This window comes from Nuphar pumila, chromosome 3 (assembly GCF_984573655.1).
Source record: "Nuphar pumila chromosome 3, dmNupPumi1.hap1.1, whole genome shotgun sequence".
NCBI classification, from domain to species: domain Eukaryota; kingdom Viridiplantae; phylum Streptophyta; class Magnoliopsida; order Nymphaeales; family Nymphaeaceae; genus Nuphar; species Nuphar pumila.
In genome coordinates, this window is record NC_143251.1 from 144219610 (window position 1) to 144246817 (window position 27208).

Below are 27208 nucleotides of genomic sequence, written 5' to 3' on the forward strand. Positions count from 1 at the left end.
TTTGACTTATTGATTTCAGAGACACTGAAGACACAAGTAGAATTTTCAGAAGGCAACGATGATTGGAGCTTCAAGTTTGGATCTGCAGAGCGAATATGTGCTGAAGGATCTTCTTGAAAGACATACATATTGCCTTGTCGTTTTCCTCTAGCGAACGTCTCCTTCGTGCAGAGATCCTTGACAAGAACAGAAGAGGGAGTAAATTCAACTGAGGCTTTGATATCATCAACAAGTTTAGAAACTGAAACAATGTTTTTCTTGATTTCAGGAACATAAAGGACTTTTGAAAGATTGATAGAAGATTCGGACAGGGGTATAATGGAGTTTCCAATATGAGAGACAGAGTGGTGTGATCCATCTCCAGTAACTATACTGCTTTTACCAATGTAAGGAACAAGTTTTAGGAGCTTACCTGCATCACCAGTAACGTGAGTCGCCGCGCCAGAGTCCACGTACCAAGTACCTTGCTCATTTTGTTTCAGATTCAATTCTGCTAAAGCTGACAACAATAACTCCTTTACTTATCCGTTGGTCCTTGTACTGTCTGTGCCTCTTTTTGCTTCAGTTTGTGTTGATTTTCCTTTATTTAGGGGATTGAACCAACAGTTAGCTTTGATATGCCCCTTTTTATTACACAGAAAGCAAGTAGGAATTGGCCTCTGTCTTTGTGGATTGGTATATGTGTTGAGTGTAGGCAATAATCCACGACTTCCTTGACCACTTCTCCCTTGTGCTCCCTTTCCCTTAATATCATAGCTTCCTCGTCCTCGTGCATAAGTAACCCCTGTAGCAAGAACTTCTTGTGCCCCAGTATGCATAGATGATTCTTCAGAAAACCCCTTTAGGTTCATCTCATATTGTAACAATTTTGCACGCAGATCTTCAAAGTTGGGGAGCTCAGGTAAACATAGCAATGAAGTAACAATCATATGATAGTCATGTCCTAATCCACTGAGAGTTTGCTGTACCAAATCCTTATCAATTACTGTACTTCCAACAACTGCAAGTTGATCTGTGATAACCTTCATTTTGTTCAAGTATTCCATGATGGTCATGGAATCCTTTCTTAACATTTGGAATTCTCTTTTAAGAAACATAATTTTGGCCTGAGAAACCTGTGAGTATGTCTGAACAAGTCTGTTCCAAAGTTGCATGGCAGTACAGTCATCTGGAATTGCTACAAGTACCTCTTGTGACAGTGTAGATGTGATATAAGCAACAAGCGCTTGGTCTCTTTTCATCCAAGCCACAAATTCAGGATTTCTAACATATATTGTAGTAGGTTCCCCTTTATTGTCCCTTTCTTCTTGTGATATGAATTCAGGAGGAACTGGAATAGATCCATCCAGATGTCCAGAAAGATCCTGACTCCTAATAAAAGGTATGATTTGTCTCTTCCAAGTCAAGAAGTTACCATTGTTTAATTTTTCAGATACGAGTTGACTGAGGAAACTTGAAGAAAGAACCGACTGACTAGGAAATGAATCCATGGTTTACAATGTTAAGAATGCGTTTAGCACAGTCTGTCTATAGTTTCTGTAACCTTTTTTTTTTTAGAAACTAATACAGATCAATGGCCGACGACAGTGGCTGAATTTGAAGCAGAAATTAAAAAATCTGTCAGATTTCTGATTTTCATAAGTGATTGAATATTGGATTGTGAAACGAAAAGCAGAAATTAAAAATCGTGAATATGAATTCACACTGTGAAACAAAAAACATGTGGCTGAAACAAAATAAAACCCGATTGTGTGACCTATATTCAGCCGCTGTGATCAAAGACAACTAGCAAAATATATGAAAAGCAGAATGAAGAGATACTCAACTGGGTAACTCAGACAATAGGAGAAGAAATGAAGTTTCTTCTGTGGCACAACAAGCAATATCCAGCCAACCTTGTACTCTTGCACAAATAGAGGCAACAGAGGTGATATAAGAGCACTAACTGAACTAACACGTGCTCTTGGGTGCAGACGATATTGGGAAAATAGAACAGGTGCAGACGATATTGGGAAAATGGACAAACCACGAGATTGGGAAAGAGGGGAAACCACGAGATTGGAGAAACCAGAAAAGAAAGAAGGTGAAAACAGAATCAAAACCACGAGATTGGGAAAGGCGAGATGCAGACGAGATTGGGGAAAACAAAGGTATTTTTTTTTCTTGACTTAAGAAGAAAACAAATATAAAGGAGAAAGAGATCTTTCGGACGTACCTTTTTGGATCGATTTCAGCTTCAGCTGTAGCGATGCTCTGATACCATGTTAGGTTTTAATCCACTCGTGAGAGCTGAGAGACAGGGAAAGAGAGAGAGAGAGAGATAGCAGAGAATGAGAAAAAGCCGATAACCCCAATACCTTGCGTCGGCTGTTGTATGATATTTTTTTATAATAACATACAAAGTATATGACTAGGGTACGAAAGTACCCTTTTTACAAAAGTATAAATTACACACAATGCCATTAATGAAACGTTAATGATCACGGGTCTGGATCTCCAGACCCGTGACCCGAAATAGGAGAATACACTTCACTTCTTTTCAATATCAATCCTTGTCCAACCAGAGTGCTGTCATTGTGCAATCAATGTTTTTGTTATTTATGTAATGTGTACTAATCATGTGACACGTTTTTGTTGCAATACCACATTACTCTCTCACGTGTTCTCTCATTTCATTTTTTCTAGATCGTCTTTGGAGTACCTTTTCTAATTATTGAATCATAATAATGTGATTCTTAATCATGCTTATGAACTTTGATGCTTTGGTTTCACTCTCAGATCCGTTATGTTATTTTGTAGATTCTATGGAGCTTTGAAGTCTCTTATGTTCAAGGCGTGGGCTCTGCAGAACCTGTTTGTTCTGCTTATGTGGGGGGATGTCATAAATCATGTGGACTTCATGGTGCTTGTAATAGATGGAGGCTGCACTCAACATCACCTTTTCCTTCAGAGGCTTCTGATGTGATATCTCCTGAGACTTTGTGGGAGGTATAGTGTGTTGAAAAATTTGTATTCAGCAGTCTCGCTCAAAGAAGTGACCCTTCTTTATTCTTGCTGAATATATGTTTTTGACAATTAAATTCTCTGTTTCATGGGCATTGCAGGTGTCTTGTCTGATATGGTAAATTGTTGAAACTTCAAATAATCTTTTGATCTTTCTCTATACATTCTTATTGCATGTTAATTGAAAATGAAGAACTCAATTCTTATCTTATGGTTCCATATACTTAGGAACTAATATACTTTCAAGCAGTCATTCTCAGATTTCTGTAAAGATAGTTCATCTTGCCTCTGTGATTGAAACTGGTTTGGATTAGGTGTGGGCAATGGTTGGGTGGACCTGTGGACCATGGGCTGCCTGGGTCAATTTTGGTGGACCAGATGTGGCCCAAGCCCATGGAACGAAATGGGGGACCCAGCCAGAGTATATGAGTGATATCTTTTTCTACAATTGATAAAAAAATGAAATGAAGAAAGCCCATCCTGTTAGGACCATCTAATTTGACATTGAAGTAATGAGGACCAACTTTTAAAAATGTTCATCAACCTGTGAGTAAGCATCAAATCAGAGTTACAGGTTCTTGGATAAGTGGGAAGCCCGCTTCCTGGAAAGACGCTTCGGAAGCATGATACTCCTCGCTTCCAAAACTTGATCAGAATCTCGATTCTCCCACGCTTCTCCTATTCTTTCCACACACTTCATCTATTCTTATTATATGTTCTCTCACTCTACTTTTCATGTTTTCTATGTGTTTCCTCTCACGCTTCTCACTCACTTGCATGTGCTTTCTCTAAATTGGCAGTCATCATTTTTAGATTTTGTTAAAAATTTAATTCTTACACTAAAAAATCATGAAATTTAAGAATAATGACTTATTTTATTTTATATTTGCATTCTATTTTAATTCCCATTCAATTATTAGATTGTTTTTTTTTATTCCTTGCTTCCCGCTTCCTATACATTTTAAAATGCATCGCTTCTCGCTTCTCGCTTCTCGCTTCTCGCTTCTCGCTTCTCGCTTCTCGCTTCCGCTTCCCTTTTCGTTTCCTGCTTTCACTTCCTAGTCTGGCAACCTTGCATCAAACACATGCATGCATATATATGTAGCGAGTGTTAACAAGTTCCCTAATAAATGTTGAAACGCCATGGTGGTCACATATAACTGCTTTGAGTTACATCACCACTGGTAATTAAGTACTCCTGCTAACAGTAAAAAAACATTTATTGATCATTCTTAAGGAACTTATGTCGTCATCTTTGCATATTCTTTATAAATTTACTCTAACTCTTTGATGGTGACTATTAATGTAAAGAGCTACTGTGGTATTTCAAAATTTGTTAGGGACAAAAATATGTGATGAACTTTAACATTCACTAAACTCATGCATATGAACAGTGTGTGTGTGTGTGTGTGGAAAGGAATAATCTTCTTTCTAATGAGACCTTTTGTTAAAAGATCAACTGAACCATAAGCATGTCAAATTCATATGTGCATTAACTTTCTTCTCCCAATATAATAAAGTGAAATTTATACAAATTTATTTGGCTGCATCATAGGTGAAATACTGCCTCTGGATACCATCTAACTGAATAAATGTCCAACTTGCTGACATGGAAAGTAGATGCAAGATATTACCTTTGTAGGATACCTTTTCTGAAAGAAATGTAAACTGCCATTATGCAGCTATGAGATTGTCTGCCTCTTATTTGAGAAATACCAGAATGAATGCCAGATTTTAATTATTAAAAACTAAAGTTCTCATACGGTTGTGGAAGGGCAACTTATGTTTTTTCCTTGATGCTTGTAAATCTTGACAACACCAATGATCAATCAGCCTTGGTTTGGTGTTTCATGAAGTGCTTGTGGATTCTTGGTTTTGAATATTGCTGTTGCAGTACCTTCCGTCTTAGTTTCTACTTTTTTTTTCAATTAATATTCTAATTTCATTCTTGTAAATTGTTTTGTTAAATGGCTTTTTATTTGTTATTTTATAGTACATCAGCCTCTTTTTTCCCACCTAAACATGCATCTATTTTCTGTCTTGTTTTATTATGGTATTTTCATTAGTAGCATAGTAGTATTCATTTCCCAAATCATCTTTGTTCTTTTCAGAAGATTGTCTTCCTTGCCTATTTTTTGCCGGTACATGCTAAGTTTCCTATGAGAAAGCATGTTATATTTTCCATTTCTTTGCTCCCCACTCTCCTAATAGTCTTTAGGGGAATGCGTGTTTATTAGACTTAATTTGCTGGTAATTTCAGGATTTAAAACCTTCTCTTTCATATCTTCCACTAAATGAGTTGCAGTTGGTCAACAATGCCTTGAAGGTACGTCTTTCCTGATACTGTGGTGAATGGCATCTTTGAATTGGAAAGTCTCATCTGATTTCATTCTTGGTAGGCATGCATGTTTTTGGCTATGTTTGATCTTCCCTTGCACTCAGTAATTGTATGTTTTCAGCTATAGATAGAATTTTATCTAAATTTTCTCTATCGGTAAGTGCAGCTGGCATTTGAGGCTCATGATGGGCAAACTAGGAGAAGTGGTGAGCCCTTCATTATTCATCCAGTTGAAGTGGCTAGAATTCTTGGAGAACTTGTTAGTGTAAATTTTGAAAGTTTATACATCTTTGTAGAATGGTTGTTTTCTGGTGGCTGTGATTATCTCTGATTGATGACCATTTAACTGCTACTTTTATACTGTGGTTACTGGGCAGTGGCTTATTATTTAGTTAACTGCACTTAATCAGGAATTGGACTGGGAGTCCATTGCTGCTGGGTTACTTCATGATACTGTTGAGGACACAAATGTTGTTACATTTGAAAGAATTGAAAAGGAATTTGGTGCTATTGTCCGCCACATAGTTGAGGGAGAGACAAAGGTTTGGATCATTTGTGTTTTTTTTCCTAAGTTTCATTGAAGATATGTTTTGTGAGTAAACTCCTTGTTAGTACAGGTGTCCAAACTGGGTAAGCTGCAATATACTGATTCAAAAACATCAGCACAAGATGTAAAAGCTGATGATCTGCGGCAGATGTTTTTAGCGATGACAGAAGAGGTATTTTCTGCTGCATTCTGGCAGTTTAATGTGCATGTGACGTATTATTGATGTGCCATTTGGATTCTTATATGCGTAGGTTCGTGTGATTATTGTCAAGTTGGCTGATAGGCTGCATAACATGCGTACCCTTTCTCACATGCCTCTACGTAAGCAGGTAACTTTAAATTTCTGGTTGCCACTGACTTTTTTGTGTTTTCACTCATTTCTTACTTTCTGTATACATACAGTCTAGTATTGCATTAGAGACATTGCAAGTCTTCGCTCCTCTAGCAAAGCTGCTTGGGATGTATCAAATTAAGGTATGCCTAGGCTGTCTTTTACTTGTAATCTCTGTTTGCTGGTCATTTGAATTTTAAAGTCTTCTTCATTATCTTGATATATGAAATCCAAATGAATGCTTCAAAACATTGTTGGATTTGTGCAACTTGGTAAAGTTACATGTTGCATATTTGATCACTATTATTTCAAAACAGTTGTTCATGTGCATCACTCAGTCTTGCAGTTCCAGGCTTGGGGTCTCTCTCTCTCTCTTTTCTACAGTCATCTACTTTGGCTAGGAAAATGATATCTTGAGCTCGCTGTAAAGTTTGAAAAGTAATTCCTGTTTGCTTTTTTTGCAATATGCAAAGTGATGGGTGGCCTTTTTTTACGTCTTCTTTCATTTTTTTGTTAACTATCCTTTTATACAAATGGCAATATGATTCCATGGGCCTGATTTGTAGGTTCTGGTCGCATTTACTACCACCTACTTGTTTTCTATACAAGTGTTGGATCTTTCTCATTTCTGCTTTTATTTTGACAGTCAGAGCTAGAAAATCTATCATTTATGTACACCAATCCTTGTGAGTATATCGAGATACAGAAAAGAATCAGTGAGCTTTATAAAGAGCGTGAGAAAGAACTCGATGAGGTATCCATATCTTTGGTTGAGATACCACCTTAAAAATTTATTTTTTATTTATAAATTTTATTTGCATGCAACTTTTGTGTAAGGTGATCCCAATGAAAGTGAATTGTTGAATGGGTCTCATTGTTATATATTTATCGGTTTTTGCCTTATTTGAATTCTTTACATGAGCTTTATCTGATCATAGGCAAAGAGAATCCTAGTTCAAAATATTGAGAAGGACCAGTTCCTGGAACTTATGACTCTTAGCACAGAAGTTCGTTCAGTTTGTAAAGAGCCTTACGGGTGAGCATCTGAAGCTGTTTTTCAATTCTGTTGGCGATGGACATATTGGGTGTCATAGTTGTCTGCTGGAATGTGTTTACATATTGTACCAGCATTTCCTTGTTCTGCTAAACAAGTAAATATTAAGCAAATAAATAAACAAATGAATTTATATGCGTGCGTGCGTGAGCATGTGCACATGAGCACGTGAGCTAGGACCTGCCTTCAGTGCATTAACTTCCTTGCAGTTTCCTAGTGCAATGAATGAATTCTTCTAGGCGAGGAAAAGATTCGACTTGTCATGCTAATACTACATTTTCCTTTTTCAGCTTTTAAGCACCTCACAGTGTCATGGCTGAAGCACTAGCTATTTTAGGTTTTATTTATAAATACTGCGATAATCTTGGAAATAACATAAGAAAAAGGTTTTAAAAATTCTGTCTATTTGATTGGGTTTTTCCAACCAAATAAAATGGGTTTTTTTTACTTTTAGAAACTTATGATTTTGTTTAACTTTTTGGTCTAATAGAACAAAGATTTTAAAATATGAATCCTGCAAACTGACAACAAAAATTTTGGTGAGATTGTCATGATGATAATATGGAGACATTTATGATAATGATGTATGTACAAGGGTTCTATTTGATACTAAAGTAAAGAATCTAGTAGCGATGCTTCCATGTCAATATGAGTGTTCATAGTTCCTACTGGACTTGCTCAGGTTATTAGTGATTGTGTTAACCTATGTAACGTAGACACGGTAGTATAGCTGCCGTACTCGTGTCGACACTTCACAACACGGGTGCGTGTACTGGATGCAGTGCAGGTATGCCCCGGGTTGGGTCCCGCACAGGTCCGGGTCGGGTCCAACTCAGACCCGACCCAAACTCAAATTTCTTGACTTCCCTCTTTTTCTTTCTCTCTCTCTCTCTCTCATTTCTATTAAAAAATATAGACATTATATATAGAGAGAGACATATATACATATATACATATATACATATATTATATTATATATATATATATTGTAATACCCACTAGGGGTAAAATAGTCTTTTAACATGTATATACGCATATCCATTATGGATAGGGATGGCAGTGGGGCGGGGCGAGGGACAAGGTCTCCACCCCCGCCCCGCCTCAAGATTTTATCCTCCACCCCCGCCTCCATCCCCGGTTCAAACGGGGATGAGGCGGGGCGGGGCGGGGATATTGCGGGGAAAAGTGGTCGGGGTGGGGTTGGGGCGGGGATCGTGGCGGGGACGGGGCGGGGCGGGGAAAAGTGCACGTCCATCCCCACCTCCACCTCCGGACGGGGATGGATTTTAACCTTCGTCCCCGCCTCCATCCCCGTTTCATACCCTTCATCCCCGGTCCAAACGGGGCGAGGCGGGGCGGGGCGGGGCCCCGCTTTCCCCCGGTCCACTGCCATCCCTAATTATGGATATGCTTTTTCAATTTCTTTATTTTTCTTTTGCTTTCTTTTATCTTTTGTAATGAGGGGTCCACCATAGAGTCGTTGGACCCCTCCAACGGTCATAAATATGACAGTTAGAGGGGCTTCAACGACTCTTTGTGGAGCCCCACTTTGGTTCCTTTTTGTATATAAATAAGGGGCTTTGCCCCACCATACAGTAAGCTTGTTAAAGCTTTTCTCAATAAGAATTTACATATTTTTTAGCACTTTCTCTTGCATATTGTGTGTGTTAGTCAATTGCCACTTTGTGGCCTATTGTATTTTTGCCCATTAGTGGCCTATTGCTTGTATGCTTGTGCATTTCTTAGTTACTAAGTGACATTATCTCTTTTTATTAGTGTTTCATTACATGGTATCAAAGCATTGGTTGTGAAAGCATCACCGGGGTACTCTTACTTACGTTTGAGTAGGTTTTAAGTATCATACATTTGTTCTTCTTTGACTCCCTCCATGATGGCCAACAAAGATACAAACATCGATCTTTCATTCAAATTGAATGAAACCAACTATAGAATGTGGGCAGCCGCCATGGAAAACAATCTCAAAGATAAAAGACTTTGGGGGTATGTACGTGGAACCATTCTGGAACCACAATTGAAGCTTATAAAAAATGAGGGAAATGAAGAAAAAGCCTTAAGTGAAGAAGAAAAGGCCAAAGCTATTCAAGAATACCAATCTAAAGTTGAAGATTGGGAAAGTGAGCATGCCAAAATATTGGCATGGTTCATGAATAATGTGGAATTCAAAATTTGCATCTTGCTAAATTCAAAAAAGCAAATGAAGCATGATTCTTTATGAAAGATATGTACACTAAAAAAGACCTTGCTAGACATTTCTTTTTGCAAGAAAAAATAAGATGAACCAAACAAGGTGATATGAGCATTAGAGACTACTATAGTACTCTATCTCCGTTGTGGGATGGACTTGCTCTTCTCGAATCACAATGGGATGGAAGTGCTATTGCTATGAGGCAAGAGCAATTGGTGAGAGAAAGGTTTTCTCAATTTATTCATGGGCTTCATCCCGAATTTGTATAACTAAGAGGGTCCTTTCTTCATAGGGCTTCTACCCCTCTTAGTGAAATCCTAGCCGATTTATGTAAAGAAGAAACTCGCTTAGCCCTTAAGAAAAATATTGATGAGGTCTATCGGTATCTAGACCGGAAAATAACATGAGGACATATAAACCTCATTTTTGGAAAAATAACAATGGTGGTGGAAGAAAAATTATGTGTCACCATTGTAATGAACTGGGTCAGCTACGACCGGATTGTCCTAAGCTCAAAAGAAAGGTGGCTTTCGTTGGAGATTGCCCAAGCAATTCAAGTGAATATTCAAAGATAAATGGAGATATAAAGGACTCTATTGCTCAACTTACCGAAACTCTCCAACAATTCATGAGGATCAATTCTTCCCTATGTCACACGGACTCGGCTAAGGAGGTGCCGCACCCGAGTCGACACGCCCCGACACGGGTGCGGACTCGGGTGCGGCTTCGGACTCGGCCCGGACTCGGTCAACGCCGAGTCGGACTCGGTCAACGAGTCCAGGCCGAGTCCGTCCACATTTTGGACTCGGTCAACTTTGACCGAGTCCAAAAATGTCCCTAAAAAACTAATTTTTTATATTTTTTATTTAAAAAAATATATATAAAAAAGGCACTGTGACTGTGCAGTCTTTGCAGTGTGCACAGTCTTTGCAGTGTGCACAGTGTTGTGCCTGTGCACAGTGCACAGTGCTGTGCCTGTGCACAGTCACAGTCTGTGACTGTGCACAGACACCTGTGGCATTTTAAAAATAAAATAAAATTATATATATATATATATATATATATATATATTTTTGCCGAGTCCCCGTGTCCAAAAATTTTAAAATTGTGCCGCACCCGTGTCGCACCCGCACCCGCACCCATGTGACATAGATTCTTCCACACCTTCCACCTCCGGTGCTGCGATCTCATCCACTCCCGGTATGTCTTCTTGGATTCTTGATTCGGGTGCCTCTTTTCACATGACTCCAAATTCATCTCTTTTATCTAAACCGAGTCTTAATTCTTTTGAATAATTCGTTTTCATGGCCGATGAACATCATTAGATGTTGAAGGAATGAGAAATCTTGAAAAAGTTTTTGGTCAAAACAAAGAATTTCATGTTCCAAAAATTAGAATCATTCCAAAACTTAATTTAAACATTTTTTTTGTTTATCAAATTACCGATTTTAGATGTAGTGTCTCTTTTTCACCAACCAATTGCTATGTGCAGGATTTTCATTCTGAGAAGTGGATTGGGCAAGGCAATAAAAGAGGAGACCTATATTGCATGATTTTTTTGTCTTTGCCATCCAAATCTTTTTGTAATCTCGTTCAATCTAAAGATCTTGGGACTTGGCATAAAAGGCTTGGTCAACCTAGTATTTTCAAGTTGTATCTTTTTTCTTTTTTGAAAAATTTTTGTAATGAAAAGACATTTACTTGCAATGATTGTATCCTTGGAAAAATGCATTCTCTTTTGTATCTACATAGCAATTTTATTTCCAAAAGACCATTTGAACTAGTGCATTCGGATGTATGGGGACCGACACCCATTATGTCAAAAGGAGGATATTCATATTATGTTGTCTTTATTAATGATTTTACTAGATACACATGGGTTTACTTTATCAAAAACAAATTTGATGTCTTTTTTATCTTTAAAGAATTTCATGTTCTTATTCAAAATCAATTTCAACAGAACATAAACATTTTCAGATCCGATTCTGGAGGAGAATACATGTCAAAAGAATTTCAAAACTATCTTAAACTAAATGGCATTATTCATCAAAGATCTTGTCCAAAAGCTCTCCAACAAAATGGTCTTGCCGAAAGAAAACATAGGCATCTCATTGAAACAACAAGGACTCTTTTTGTCTCTAAAAATGTTTCAAAGAACTTTTGGGCTGAAGCCACTCTTACCGCAACTTATCTCATAAATAGAATGTTTTCCTCTTAAAAAATGTTTCTCCCTTTTAAAAATGATTCAAAACATCTCTGAATTTTAAAAGATTAAGGATTTTTGGTTGTAAGTGCTTTGTTCTTTTTCAAAGACAAGATAAACTTTCACCCAAAGCTCTTGGATGTGCTTTTATTGGATATGGTGAAAATAAAAAATGATATAAATGTTATGATATTCAAAATAACAAATTTATGTTTCAAGAAATGTGACCTTTCTTGAAGAGCAAAATGGTTTTGAAATTCAAAAATCTAAAGAAAAAATTGATTATTCTTTCCTTTTTGACTTATTACCTAAAAATAAGTTTAAAGGTGATTTAGTTTGTGACAATATTTGTGATGACAATTCTTATCAAAATGATACTTTGTTACATCAAAATGGTGATTCTTGCAATGAGAATCCTAATAATATGCATGTGTATACTCAGCGTGAGGGTAATGAACATCAAAGTGCTTTCGATATATACTCTCAAGACATCTCTTTAGAAGATCAAGTTGAAAAAACCCAACCTAGGCGATCTTCTAAGAATAGTAGACCTCAAAAATTTGTCGTATGATTTATTTTCTCTATATTATAGAACTTGTCTAATGATGATACATTCCTATGATGAATCTTTCAATGTTAAAGAAGCTAAGCAACATCCACATTGGGTTGATGCTATGAGACTTGAACTAGAAGCACTCAACAAGGCTAACACTTGGACTATTGTAAGTCAACCATTAGAAAAATGAGCTATTGGATGTAGATGAGTTTATAAAGTCAAAACCAAGAGTGATGGGACATTAGAAAGATACAAAGCTAGGTTGGTTGTTAAAAGATACGTACAAGAGTATAAAATAGATTATGAGGAAAGCTTTGCCCTAGTTGCTAGGATGATCAATGTAAAAACCTTAATAGTTTTAGCATCTATTAAACACTGGCCTATCTATCAATTAGATGTCAAAAATGTGTTTTTAAATGAGCATCTTTATGAAGAAGTATTTATGGATCCTTCACCGGGTCTTGAGATTGATAAAGAAAAAATTCTTAACTTAACAAAGTTCTTTATGGTCTCAAACAAGCTCCAAAAGCTTAGTATGATCTTTTTAGTAAAGTTGTTCTTGCTAATGGTTTTACCTCTTGTTACATCAGACATTATTGCTAAGTCTGGATTAATTGACGAAAAGAAAGTGGAGACTCCAGAAGTAATTAACGTTAAGATGAGAGTCAATGATCGAACTCATTTAGAAGATTCCACTCCTTATCGTCAACTGATTGGATCATTAATATATTTGTTTATTACGAGGCCAGATATTACTCATGTTGTTCACAGTGCAAGCTAATTTCAGAATGCTTCTACTTCTATTCACATGGCTGCTGTCATAAGAATTATCAGATATTTAAAGAAAACTATAACCAAAGGACTATTCTTATCTTCCTCTTCATCTCCTAATTTGATTGCTTATACTGACTGTGATTGGGGGTAATCCCAATGATCGTATTTCTACAATAGGATATTGTGTTTTTCTTGGAGGATCATTAATCTCTTGGAGATATAAGAAACAACAGAAGGTGTCTTTCTTTTACAAAAGTTGAGTATCGGGCAATGACCATCACCACCACTAAACTTGTCTGGTTGAGAAGTCTACTCAAATATATGAGTGTCTTTCTCTCTACTCCTTCGAGGTTGTTTTGCAACAATAAGAGTATTATCTACATTGCTAGCAACCACACCTTCCATAAACGAACAAAGCATATAGAGATGGACTGCCACTATGTTCGAGATGAAGTTTTACGGGGGACCATTCAACTACCTTATATTACTTCAGAGTACCAACTAGCGGACTTCTTCACTAAAGCCTTGTCATCACTTGGTTTTTACTTTCTCCTCAACAAACTCTCGGTGATCTCATTGTGTGTTTGAGGGGGGGGGGTGTTAAAAAATATAGACATTATATATATATGTATATATATATATATTGTAATACCCACTAGGGGTAAAATAGTCTTTTCACATGTATATGCATATTCATTATGGATATGAATTTTCAATTTCTTTATTTTTTATTTTCTTTTATTTTCTTTTTCTTTATTTTTCCTTTTGTAATGAGGAGTCCACCATAGAGTTGTTGGATCCCTCCAATGGTCATAAATATGACCGTTGGAGGGGCTCCAACAACTCTTTGTGGAGCCCCTCTTTGGTTCCTTTTTGTGTATAAATAAGGGGCTTTGCCCCATCATATAGTAAGCTTGTTAAAACTTTTCTCAATAAGAATTTACATATTTTTTAGCTCTCTCTCACATATTGTGTGTGTTAGTCAATTGCCACTTTGTGACCTATTGTATTTTTGCCCATTAGTGGCCTATTGCTTGTATACTTGTTTATTTCTTAGTCACTAAGTGGCATTATCTCTTTTCATTAGTGTTTCATTACAATTTCCCCCTTCTCTTTGTCTCTAGGCGACTGCGAAAATGAGAGGGAGAGAGAGGGATAAACAAGGACGGGACAAGAAAGAGAGAGAGGGTAAACTAGAGGGGTGGGGGGAACGAGAGAGAAAGTAAACCAAAGGGGTGGGGGGGAAACGAGAGAGAGGGGGGTACCTACCTCCTTCATTCGTATATATATAGAGAGAGAGGCGGTGGGAATGGGGAATACAAAGCACCCCCTTCCCTTTATAATAAACACACACATATTTTTTAAAACACTTTTGTTTTAAATTTCATTTTACCCCTTTTAAAAAATTCCAAACACACACAAGATTTCATTTAAAAATACCCCTTCTAAAAAAATTCAAAACACACAAAATTTCATTTAAAAATATTACACATACACACACGCACATATATATAGTCATGTCCATGTTGTTAAAATGTAAATTGTAACATATATATAATAATAATATTATATTATTATTATATATATTTTTTCCTTTTATTATTTTCCATTTTTCTTTATTTCCTTTTTTTGTATCTAGTTCGGTTTGAACTAGATTTATAATAGAGTCAAGTTCCAACTAGGAACTTGACTAAGGAATAGTCGTTGGACTCTAGTCCAACGGCTATAATAAGAGTCGTTGGACTAGAGTCCAACGACTCTTTTTGTGAGAGCTCAAAGTGATCTCTCCTCGCTCTCTCTTTTTTGTATAAATAGGGGTGAACCCCTTTGACATTTGTACTCAATGCTTCTTAAGCATTTTTGTCATAAATAAAGATTTATTTATTTTTTATTGTGCTTTTATACCCTTTTATGGGTTTTGTTTGAAGTGTCTTTAATAGACATTCTTTTGAGAGATTCGCATGCTTTGTGGAAGATCACCATTTCATTACATGGTATTAGAGCTTGGTCTCTAGGAGAATAGATCGTTTGTTGCGATGGTTGTCTCGAAAAATGTGACACTCAAAATTATGTGGCTTGGATTCAAGAAAAGTTCTTATCCGGTATGTATCTCATATTTTCTTAAAGTGTCTTTTGTATTATTTATCTCATGTATTGTGTCTTTATGCATCTTATTTACGTATATGTATCTCTATTTTAAATAGTAGCCTCTTGTTAAATATGTTTAAAAATGAATAGGTTTTTTTAAAGTAATTGTTAAATCTCGTACGTAAGCATATTTCCTTAAAATAGTTGTTTTAATTTTGCATATCATCATAAAAATTATATTTTATAAGAATAGATTTTAAATATTGCGCTTTTCATATGGCTAATTCCTTTGTTGTATGTATTTGATTTTTATTGAAATTGATAGTTCTAAGCATATGTTAAAATATGATGTTTAGGTATATTATATGAATTTTATGAAGATTTTATAAACTTGTATGATGTACATCTTATGTCATCATGTTTTCCTTAACTCTTTGGTGATATCGTGGATATTTTTGCATACTCATGTGATTTCAACCGTTCTCTCACTTTTTCCCTTCAATAATATTCTTCTTTTGCTTTTTGGCATTTAACCCCTAGTGTATTTTGGGGATTTTGCATTTTATGTACTTGTGATATTTGGTTCTTTATTGAATCCTCTTGTGTTATCCCTTGTAATTTGTATTTTCGCATATCTCATTATAATGGTTAACTTTAAGATGTTTTCCTCATTATGCAAAACTAATTCTTTGAAAAATATTCTTGATTGATTATGCTTGAGAATGATCTTCGATATTTGTGTTCTCTCTATTCGACTTTTATGTAGAAAATAAATCTTGCATTGGATGCTTTGAATACATTTTATAATGTTAACTCATTTTTCTCTAAAAATGTGTCATAGTCACACAAAATAGATTGCATTATGAATAATGTTTGGTATAATTTCATAGCTTCTATATAACTATGGGTTATTAGATTATTTGCATGATTGGTAGTAATTATGCTTACTTTTGGGATTGTAAAAAGTTCTTCTAGAAACTTTATATATATTATTTCCTTAATATTACATGTCTCGTAGTAGACTTTTGTTTTTAAAAGACTTCCTTTTAAGTCTATATGTCCTCTTCTCTTTAAAAAATCTTTTGTATGTAACGTGCCCTAGTGCATCTATTCCTTGATCGGTGAATTTATGACTTCATTTTTAAGAATTGTTTATGTTAAGCATGATTCTTGTTTATTCAAAAGGGTGTCATAAGACATATTGTTATGCATATGATTGCACTTTTTGTAAGATTGGTCGTCTACCATTATTGGTTTTTTCGATTTGAAATTGTCTTTTCATATCGGTTTCTTTTATGAACTCACCTATTTGGAAAATGATTTTCGTGAGTATTTATTGTCTTCTTATGGCATTTATGTTGTCCTTCACATATGATGCATCCATCTTCTTGGCTTTATTATTCTTGAATCAGAGATGTTTGTTGGGGTGAGTTGTTTGTACTTCGTTTTATGTCATTTTAGATTGTCAACTTGTAGTTTGACTCTAGCTGATAGTTATATGATCTCTGATTGCGAGTGGATTGTATCACTCATTTATTTTTTGTCATTGTTTTTATTATGGATGTTTTTAATTATGTATATGTGATGGATATCTAATTTTTGAAACCATGGTGTTTCGAAATGTGGTTAAAATTGATAATGATTGTGTTGAGAATAGGTGGTTTTTAGGTTAAAGTTCTTTTATATTAGAGGTGTTTTGAATTTTTGTTTTCATAAGGACTTAGTTGTAATTTTGTCTTTTAGCCTCTCTCTATTTAATAATAGAGAGAAGCCGTACTCGACATATAACGAAAGTAAGTTTCTGTGCAACCGTCTCTCTTTTCTCTCTCTCTCTCTCTCTACACAGGTGGCTGTAATGAAACAAGGTACAATAGAACAATAGGGAAACAAACACAATGCCAACAAAGGGCTTTAATAAACTCACTTAAAGTTGGTCACTAATGGACCAAATACAATCTCAAAAGAGATAAAAATACCAAACAGCACAAGAGGCATACAAGCCTATAAGATGGGAAAAAACTCTAGAGAAAACCCTCAAATGCTTCTAAAAGCATTGAGGAATAACAAGGGAGTGAGGCTCTATTTATAGAGCCTCACTCCAACACATGGGAGGCAGTCCAGCTCTTTGGACTGCCTTCCAACAGTCATTATTATGACTGTTGGGTGGCAGTCCAACGTCTAGTTGGACTGCTGCCCAACAGTCATATTTTGACTGTTGTGCATAACAGTCATATTTTTTACTGTTGTGCCTAAGCTGTATGACAATTTATTTATTTATTATAATGTTAAATTACATTTCAGTCCCTAGTGGACTGTACTATATGATAAAAGACAAAAATACCCTTATTTGGTATTTGGATACAATTTTATTTTTAACACTCCTCAAACTTATGGGGAAATCACTGAAAGTTTGCTAAGAAGATACAAAAATTGAGGTAGTGGAAGAGCTTTGGTGAAGAAGTCTGCAATCTGAAATTCAGACTGGACATATGGCAATGTAATGGTCCCCTTCAAATATTCTTCGCGAACATAGTGACAATCCATCTCAATGTGTTTTGTTCGCTCGTGAAATGTGTGATTGCTGGCTATATAGATGGCACTTTTATTATCACAGCATAGCTTTGAAGGTTCTGAGACGTTAACACCCATATCGGAAAGTAGTGCTCTCATCCACACAACTTCAATGGTTGTGGTAGCCATTGCCCTGTACTCAGCTTCCGTAGAGGATAAAGACACTTTCTGTTGTTTTTTGCATCGCCAAGAAATGAGAGAATCACCTAAAAATACACAAAAGCCAGTAGTTGAGTGACGGTTATTGGGATCTCCTCCCCAGTCAGAATCAGTGTAAGAAATAAGACTTAAAGATAGGAAGAGGATAAGAATAGTCCTTTAGATATAGTTTTCTTGATATATCGAACTATTCTTAATACTGCACTCATGTGGACGGTTGTGGGCGCATGTTGAAATTGACTTGCAGAATGTACGGCATGCGCAATATCTGGCCTTGTAATGGACAGGTACATCAACGATCCAATAAGTTGTCGATAAGGGGTTGGATCATCTAATAATACTCCATCTTCAGCTCGCATTTTCGCATTTATTACTTCAGGAGTATCAACATATTTTGTGTTCGTGATTCCTGAACGCTCAACAATATCAGCTGCAAACTTGATTTGAGATAAAATATATCCTCTTGGTGAGTAGGCTACTTTAATTCCTAAAAAGTATCTCAAAAAACCAAGATCAGTCATATCAAAAGATTTTTTAAGCAAAATTTTAATATCTTCAATTTTCTTTTGATCATTCCCTGTGATGATCATATCATCAACATACAAAAGAAGAATGATCAATGAGGTACCTGTAGATCTCACAAAAAGAGCAGTGTCAGTGTAACAAGATTTAAATCCAAGTTTTAATATCGTACCACTGAACCGATCATACCATGCTTTAGGGGCTTGTTTAAGCCCGTATAGGGCTTTTTGAAGACGAAGGACCATGCCTTTTTCAATAGACAGACCAGGGGGAGGATCCATATATACTTCTTCATTTAAGTTTCCGTTAAAAAATGCATTTTTAACATCTAACTGATATATCGGCCATTTTCGAATGGATGCTATAGCAACTAGAGTTCTAACTGTAGTCATACGAGCTACTGGGGCAAAGGTTTCTTCATAATCTATACCATATTCTTGAGAATATCCTTTTGCAACAAGTCTTGCTTTATATCTCTCAAGAGACCCGTCACTTTTTGTTTTAATTTTAAACACCCATCTACACCCTATTGTCTTCTTTCCGATAGGAAGAGGTTGAATTGCCCAAGTGTGAGCCTTGTGTAATGCATCTAATTCAATTTTCATGGCTTCAACCCATTCGTTTATATTTTTGGCCTCGTTATAGTTGGATGGTTCATGATAGGAATGAATGGCTAGAAGACATGCCCTGTAGTTTGGTAAGAAGGATTCATATGAGACAAACCTACTTGGAGGCCTATGTGTTCGTTCTGACCTTCTAACACTAGTTTCTTCAGTATTTGTTAATTGATTATATCTGTCAAGGTCTCATGGATGCTCCCCAATATTTCGTCTAGAGTATTGAAGAAGATCTTGAGATGGTTCACTACTTGAGTCATTAATAGACTCGAAGGTTTCAATATCATTACTAATACCTTTATTGGGTAACAAATCAAATAAGAAAGCATACTTAGATTCTTTTTTAGGAACTTCAAAATCAAATCCACTGTCATTTTCTAGAAAGGTAACATTTCTAGAAACATAGAGTTTATCATTTGTTTTATCATAACATCGATATCTTTTTTTATTATCAGCATAACCAAGAAAGACACATTTTATGGCTTTAGGAGAGAGTTTGCTATATTTTTCAAGAAGCACGAAGCATTTACAACCAAATACCCTTAGCCTTTTTAAATCAGGAGAAATTTTAAAGAGTTTTTCAATAGGAGACTTGTTTTCCAAAGTTTGAGAAGGCATTCTATTTATCAGATAGACTGCGGTTAGGGAAGCTTCAGCCCAAAATTGCTTTGGAATTTCTTTTGAAATAAGTAGGGTTCTAGTAGTTTCAATGATATGACGATGTTTTCTTTCAGAAATCCCATTTTGTTGAGGTGTCCTAGGGCATGATTTTTGATGCACAATTCCATGATTTTTTAGATATAATTGAAATTCATTTGAAAGAAACTCTCCCCCAGAGTCGGAGCGGAAGACTTTAATATTTGTTTTAAATTGAGTTTTAACTAGATTATGAAAGTTTTTAAAACATGAAAAACTTCGGATTTGAGTTTTAGAAAGTAAATCCAAGTATGTCTACTAAAATCATCTATAAATGTAACATAGTACGAATAACCACCTTTTGACATAACAGGGGCGGGACCCCACACATCCGAATGCACTAATTCAAAAATTTTATGTGTCACAGAGGTTCTAGACCCAAAAGGTATCATTTGCATTTTTCCAAGTATACAATCTTCACATACAAAATTTTTATCTTTACAAAATTTTTCCAAAAATGGAAAAAGAGATAATTTGGATATACTTGGGTGTCCTAATCTTTTATGCCAAAGATCTATATTAATGTCTTTGACATGATTACAAAACGAGTATTTTGGTAAACACAGGAAATCCATGTAGTAAAGGTCTCCTCGTCTATGGCCTTGCCCAATCCGCTTTCCTGACTGGAGATCCTGCACCCAACACGCCTTAGATGAGAAGAATACTTTACAACCATAGTCAACAATTTGAGAGACCGAAAAAAGATTCAAATCCAGTTTAGGAATGACTCTCACTTTTGGAATAAAGAATTTTTTTGAAATATCATCAAGGTTTCCTAAGCTTTTGACTTTTAAAGAGGTACCATCGGCAGTTGACACATGAAAAATATGATTTAGTGCAATCAGATATTAGAGACTCATTATGAGTCATGTGGAAAGAAGCACCTGAGTCTAGAATCCAAGAGGTCTTACCTGGAGGAGACGAGGAAGAGATGGCAGCTCCGGATGTAGAAGGTGCAGCCTTAAGAAGTTGTGAGACGGCTTCTGCTATTTGAGCAAGATTTAATTCATTGAAGCTGCCCCCTTTTCTTGATTCTTGAGGTTCTTCACTTAAGGCGGCCACCTTTTTAAATTTGGAACATTCCGGCCTTATATGTTCTGGTTCCTTACAATGATGACAAATAATTTTTCCTTTGTATCCTCCCTTGTATCCTCCTCCATTGTGTCCTTCTCCATTGAACTTTTTCTCAAAGTGAGGTGGTTTATATGTTTTCACAAAATTTCCGGGCCTTGCTATGGCAAGGACCTCATCATTAGACTTGTGCATTCCAAGTCTTGTCTCTTCTTGACAAATTTGAGCAAGGGCCTCACTTATAGAAGGAGAAGTGGTCCTATGAAGTAAGGAAGATCTTACTTGCTCAAATTCCGGTCGAAGGCCATAAAGAAAGGAGAAAAGATTTTCTCTTTCGATTTGGGTCCTTCTCATATCAATAGCCGAACCTTCCCATTTTGGTTCCAACATGGCTAATTCATCCCAAATAGGAGATAAAATACCGTAAAAATCTCTTACACTTTTATCTCCTTGTTTTGAATTACGTACCTTATCTTGGAGATAATAAAGTCTAGCCATATCCTTTTGGATAAAAGTACTTCTTAGAAAGCTCCATGCGTCACATGCCTTCTTGAATTTGATGATATTGGTGGCGATCTTGAACTCCGTGGTATTCATAAACCATGAGAGTATTTGTGCATTGCTTGCCTCCCAATCTTCCAATTTATTTTGGAATTCTTCTAAGGCTTTTTCTTTTTCTTCTTCGGACAAGGCTTTGACTTGATCTCCTTCTCTTCTAGTCAATTTGAGTTGTGGTTCACTAGTAGAACCACTAACAAAACCCCACATTTTTTTTCCTTTGATATGATTCTCCATAGCCGTCGCCCACATCAAGTAGTTGTTTTCATTGAGTTTGTAGGTGATGATGGTGGCGAACTCTCTTTCTCCCATAATGAATACTTGAGTTTAGACTAGAGAAGATAGGGAATGATCAATGATCGAAGAACACTTCCTTCACGAGATTCTCCTTCTTTCAAGAACCTCGCTCTGATACCATGTAATGAAACAAGGTACAATAGAACAATAGGGAAACAAACACAATGCCAACAAAGGGCTTTAATAAACTCACTTAAAGTTGGTCACTAATGGACCAAATACAATCTCAAAAGAGATAAAAATACCAAACAGCACAAGAGGCATACAAGCCTATAAGATGGGAAAAAACTCTAGAGAAAACCCTCAAATGCTTCTAAAAGCATTGAGGAATAACAAGGGAGTGAGGCTCTATTTATAGAGCCTCACTCCAACACATGGGAGGCAGTCCAGCTCTTTGGACTGCCTTCCAACAGTCATTATTATGACTGTTGGGTGGCAGTCCAACGTCTAGTTGGACTGCTGCACAACAGTCATATTTTTGACTGTTGTGCACAACAGTCATAAATATGACTGTTGTGCCTAAGCTGTATGACAGTTTATTTATTTATTATAATGTTAAATTACATTTCAGTCCCTAGTGGACTGTACTATATGATAAAAGACAAAAATACCCTTATTGGGTATTTGGATACAATTTTATTTTTAACAGTGACTGCTTCCTTCTACATGGTATCAGAGCACTCGATCTCGGGAGCGTGATCACGAGAGGCTCATCATCACCCACGAGAGGCTCATCATCACCAACGAAGAAAGAAAAAACCCGACTGCGTGAAATCAGGTTTGTTGTTCAGCGTTTGTGGAAGATCTGATAACAGATCTGGGATGTTACCCAGATCTGTCGTCAGATCTAAGGATGTAACTCCCAACGAGGATTTTCCTGGAGCCGTAACCTCCTTTTTATTTTGGAATCTGGAGTTTTTTTTCTCCTGTCGTGATTTCTTGGACATTGACGAGTTGTGTTCCTGCTGTTGCGTGCCTACCGTGACTGCTGTGTTGTTTATGCTGCTGGTTGTTTCTGCTGTGTTGATTGTGTTGTTGGTTGTTTGGGTTACGCAGCAAGTCTATGTGTTGCTGCGTGCCAGCCGTGAGTTTCATGTTTTTCTGTGTTGATTGAGTGCCTGTTGTGATTCTGAATCTGTGCTGATTAAGTGCCTGTCGTGATTCTGAATTTTATTTCCTATACTTGTTGCGTGTGATCGAGATATGTTTGATCTCTTTTATTGTCCTCTGAAGTCTTATTGGCTGTTATGCCTTATATGTTTTGGGAACAGCAGTTGGCGTGATCATCTGCGTTGCAACTGAATATTATCGTGGTGTGTTTGGGTACAACACCGGTAGTGACTCCCTGCTGTGTCGAGTTTTTGTTTCATGCTGTGTTAGTTCAAGCTATCCCTCTGTCGTGAAAGCAGCAGGAGTGATTCCCTACTGGTTGTGGGTTTTTTTTCAGCAGGACTGATTTCTTACAATGTTGAAAAATTCCACTTGAATACTTGCTGTTAAAATGAGCAGTATGGCTGAAAATTCGAAATGTGATTCTAAAATGGAACATATTGGGAAGTATAAGGCGTTTGCCAACCCATTCTCGTATGGTTCTTCCGTAAGGTTGAATGAAACCAACTATGCCAGATGGTCCAAAACTTTTATGATGTCGGTATCTGGACATCGTCGAAAACATATTCTGTTGGAAGGCGAACCCACTGAGAAATTGGGAAAATATGTTACTTGGGATGAAGATAATGACATAGTTATGTCATGGATCATGAATAGTGTCGAACCCCATATTGCAGATGGATTGATCTACTATAATACTGCCAAACTGATGTGGGACAATCTTCGTGATACATACTCACAAGAAACGAATGTGAGTCGTATCCTGCAAGTCGAACAGGAAATATATAATTTGCAACAGGGAGATCAGACCTTGGCCCAGTACTATGCCTCTATCAAAGCTGCGTTTGAAAGACTTAATGCTCACAGGCCTCTTTGTTGCTCGAAGCAAAAGGACCATCAAGAACAAACCATGGTTGCTCGTTTTCTTACAGGTCTTTCTTCAGATTTTTCTGTTGCAAAAGTTCAAATGTTGACTGGATCAGATGTTCCCACTCTTGCTGATGCTTACAATCGTCTGAGTAGACTTGCGATCTCTCTGCCACAATCTCAGCCTGTGACTCAGTCATCTGCTCTTGTTGTCTCATTTGGTTATGGGCGTGGAAATATTCAGAATATCAGAGGACGAGGACGTGGACGTGGACGTGGTATGGGAGGTAGAGGAAAGCTTCAATGTACATTCGGTGGAAAATCTGGACATTTAGAAGATCGTTGTTGGGATAAGCATGGTCGGCCAACCTCTTCTTCATCAAAGTCATATACTCCTAAAGCAAATGTTACTACTATCGAGGCAACAAATGTACAAAAGAATATCTCTGCAAATGAAAGTAGTATCACCCTTTGTCGTGCGAAATATGATGAGTTGATAGCTCTTCGACCTTTGAGTTTCACTCCTCCTGTAGCTGGTGTTGCCTATTCAACCAGAAATCATCTTCATCCGACTGATAGTAAGTGGGTTATTGACTCTGGTGCATCCAGACATTTGTGTGGAAATTCACATGTTTTTTCAGATCTAAAGGATATTAAGGCTCAGCTTGGAGTCTCATTAGCCGATGGGAGCTCCTCCCCGGTTGTTGGTCAGAGAAATATTTCTATATCCTCCTCATTACAGTTGAAAAATGCTCTTCATGCTCCAAACTTTCCTCAAAGTTTACTCTTTGTTAGTTGCCTTATAAAAGAACAAAACTGTAGAGTAATATTTGATCCAATGGGTTGTCATTTTCAGGATTTGCTGACGGGGAAGAAGATTGGTGGAGGCTATGAAGAAAATGGAATTTACTACCTACATCATCCAATGGGTACTGTTCATGCTGCAGTGGAACATTCATTCAGTCATGTTCAGTGGCATCGTCGTCTTGGTCATCCTTCATTGTCAAAGCTTCGGTCGGTCTTTCCTCATATTCCTTCCACCACATCATTTCAGTGTGAAGCATGTCAATTGGGCAAGCATCATCGAAGCTCGTTCCCTTCGAGTCAGAGTCAGGCTAGTAATAAAGTTTTTGAACTTCTTCATGCAGATGTATGGGGTCCTAGTAAGATTTCTACTAGGACTCAGTGTCGTTATTGTCTTGTTATTGTTGATGATTTCTCTAAATTGTCATGGGTATTTTTAATAAAGGAACGATCTGAAGTTCCAAGTATTATCAAATCCGTAATTCTTGAAATAAAAACTCAGTTTGAATCTATTATCAAGATTGTTCGCACTGATAATGCTCTCGAGTTTAAATCAAAAAAGTCTGTTACAATTTTACCAAGATCATGGCATCCAACCCCAAACTTCCTGTGCCTATTCATCTCAACAAAATGGGGTGGCTGAGCGAAAACATCAGCACCTGCTTGATGTTGCCAGGACCATTATGATTCAATCCAATGTTCCTGCGTTATACTGAGGTGATGCGATTACCATTGCTTGCTATCTGATCAACCGCATGCCTTCGTCTTTTGTGGGTGATCAAATTCCATTACATATCCTAAAACCTAAAAACCACCTATTCTCTCTTTCTCTACACAGGTGGATGCTTCCTTCTACAGATTGCATTAATGTGTTTCCATTACAAGCTTTCTTATCTCGGTTGTCTTTTTCTTTTTTGTGTCTCTTATCTAAGTGTCATTATTTGTAGATAAGAGATGTATATTCACACCTTCATATGTAATTTTTTGCCCATTATTGACTTTGTACTCTTGCTCTAGTAGCAGATACACTTGTGTTAAGTGTTATTATATGTAGACAAGAGATGTTGATTCACACATTCGTGTGTGATTTTTAGCTCATTGTTGGCTTTGTACTTTTGTTCTAATCGCTGATACACTTGATTTTGAGTGTCACTATATGTAGACAAGAGACAGTTATCCACACTTTCGTGTGTGATTTCTAGTCCATTGTTGGCTTTGTGTTTTTGTTCTAGTTGCTGATACACTCGTTTCAAGTGTCATTATATGTAGACAAAAGGTGTTTTTATACACCTTCGTGTGTGTCTTTGGCCTTTTAGTGGCATGTTGTTTATGCTCTTAGTCTAGTCGTTGATACACTTGATATTTGAGGTTTGGAGGACTAGGAGGTGATTGCTTGTGATGGTTAAACCGATGCTCTAATTTACTCATTCAAATGTTTTAGAATTTTTAATCTATTCAAAATTGTCTAACTTATCTTCTCTTCTATGAGAAATGATTGATTGAAATAATTTTATGTATCTTGCATTGCATTATTAGAATTTTACAAAATATCACTCCTTGGTATTTGTGATAATGTAATTTTTCATAAATTGGTGTTGATTTACAAATTTCATTTCTCCTTATATAAGTTTTTAAAATCTCTCTTTGCAAAATACCATTTCTTGATATTTATAGGATTTTTTAAATTTGTCATCTTCCGCAAATTGGTTTTGACTTGCTTATATCATTCCCTTTGTCATGTGGGTTCTTTTAATTCTTTAATACTTGTGCTTTCCTTGTATAGAAAAATATTTATTGATAAAAATTCATGCATTTCATTGATAATATATATATATATATATATATATATATATATATATATATATATATATATATATATACATTTGGTCCTCTATACTTAAAATCACTCTAGGATGGGTGAGTGAATTATGTTTTTAATTGATTATCGTATCCACGTTGTGGTATGCACGAAGTTAATTAGCCCTTTCTAAAGATTTTGAGTTCTATAAATAAAGATTCTTTTTCATGCCTTTGTGCATTTGTACTCCTTTGTGAGTATTTCATTATGCCTTTCTGCACTTAGCCTCTTTGTGATTCTTGTGAGTTAATCAAGTCATCTTTGAACTTGATCTTATTGAAGATATTTTCACATTGAAGTCATTTTTCAGACTTGATTCTTTTTTAAAGACATCTTCACATGGTGCTTGCTTGATTGAAATGCTTAAGATATTTTTTTATAATTGTTTATCTCTTCTTAATGAATCATATGTCCTTTAAATAATCAAATCTTCTTATAATCAATGTTATGGTTTCTTATGATTATGATTTAATTTCAGATTTCCATTAAAGAATCTAGAAGACTTGGAGTTCTTCTCTTCGTTTCTTCGAACTTTCCGTCGTCTCCCCGTAAAATTTGAAGGAGCGTGTTAAAATGTAAATTGTAACATATATATATATAATATAATAATAATAATATATTATTATATATAATTTTTTCTTTTATTATTTTTTATTTTCCTTTATTTCCTTTTTTTACCTAGTTCGGTTTGAACTAGATTTATAATATAGTCAAGTTCCTAGTTGGAACTTGACTAAGGAATAGTCGTTGGACTCTAGTCCAACGACTCTTTTTATGAGAGCTCAAAGTAAGCTCTCCTCACTCTCTCTTTTTTGTATAAATAGGGGTGAACCCCTTCAACATTTGTACTGAATGCTTCTTAAGTATTTTTGTCATAAATAAAGATTATTTATTTTTATTGTGCTCTTTCATTTATACCCTTTTATGGGTTTTGTTTGAAGTGTCTTTAATAGACATTCTTTTGAGAGATTCGCGTGC

General features: G+C 36.2%; 1 protein-coding gene across 1 annotated transcript in view; it reads left to right on the plus strand.

Annotated features, from left to right (window-relative positions):
- LOC149844240 (putative GTP diphosphokinase RSH1, chloroplastic) overlaps positions 1 to 27208 on the plus strand; it is a 41561-nt gene that overhangs the window by 5190 nt on the left and 9163 nt on the right. Inside the window, exons 3-11 of the mRNA XM_090000444.1 lie at positions 2800 to 2988; positions 5264 to 5329; positions 5508 to 5600; positions 5752 to 5883; positions 5959 to 6060; positions 6140 to 6217; positions 6291 to 6362; positions 6866 to 6973; positions 7158 to 7255. Coding sequence (XP_089856570.1) covers positions 2800 to 2988; positions 5264 to 5329; positions 5508 to 5600; positions 5752 to 5883; positions 5959 to 6060; positions 6140 to 6217; positions 6291 to 6362; positions 6866 to 6973; positions 7158 to 7255 — 938 coding nt within the window. The remainder of the gene's footprint in view (positions 1 to 2799; positions 2989 to 5263; positions 5330 to 5507; positions 5601 to 5751; positions 5884 to 5958; positions 6061 to 6139; positions 6218 to 6290; positions 6363 to 6865; positions 6974 to 7157; positions 7256 to 27208) is intronic.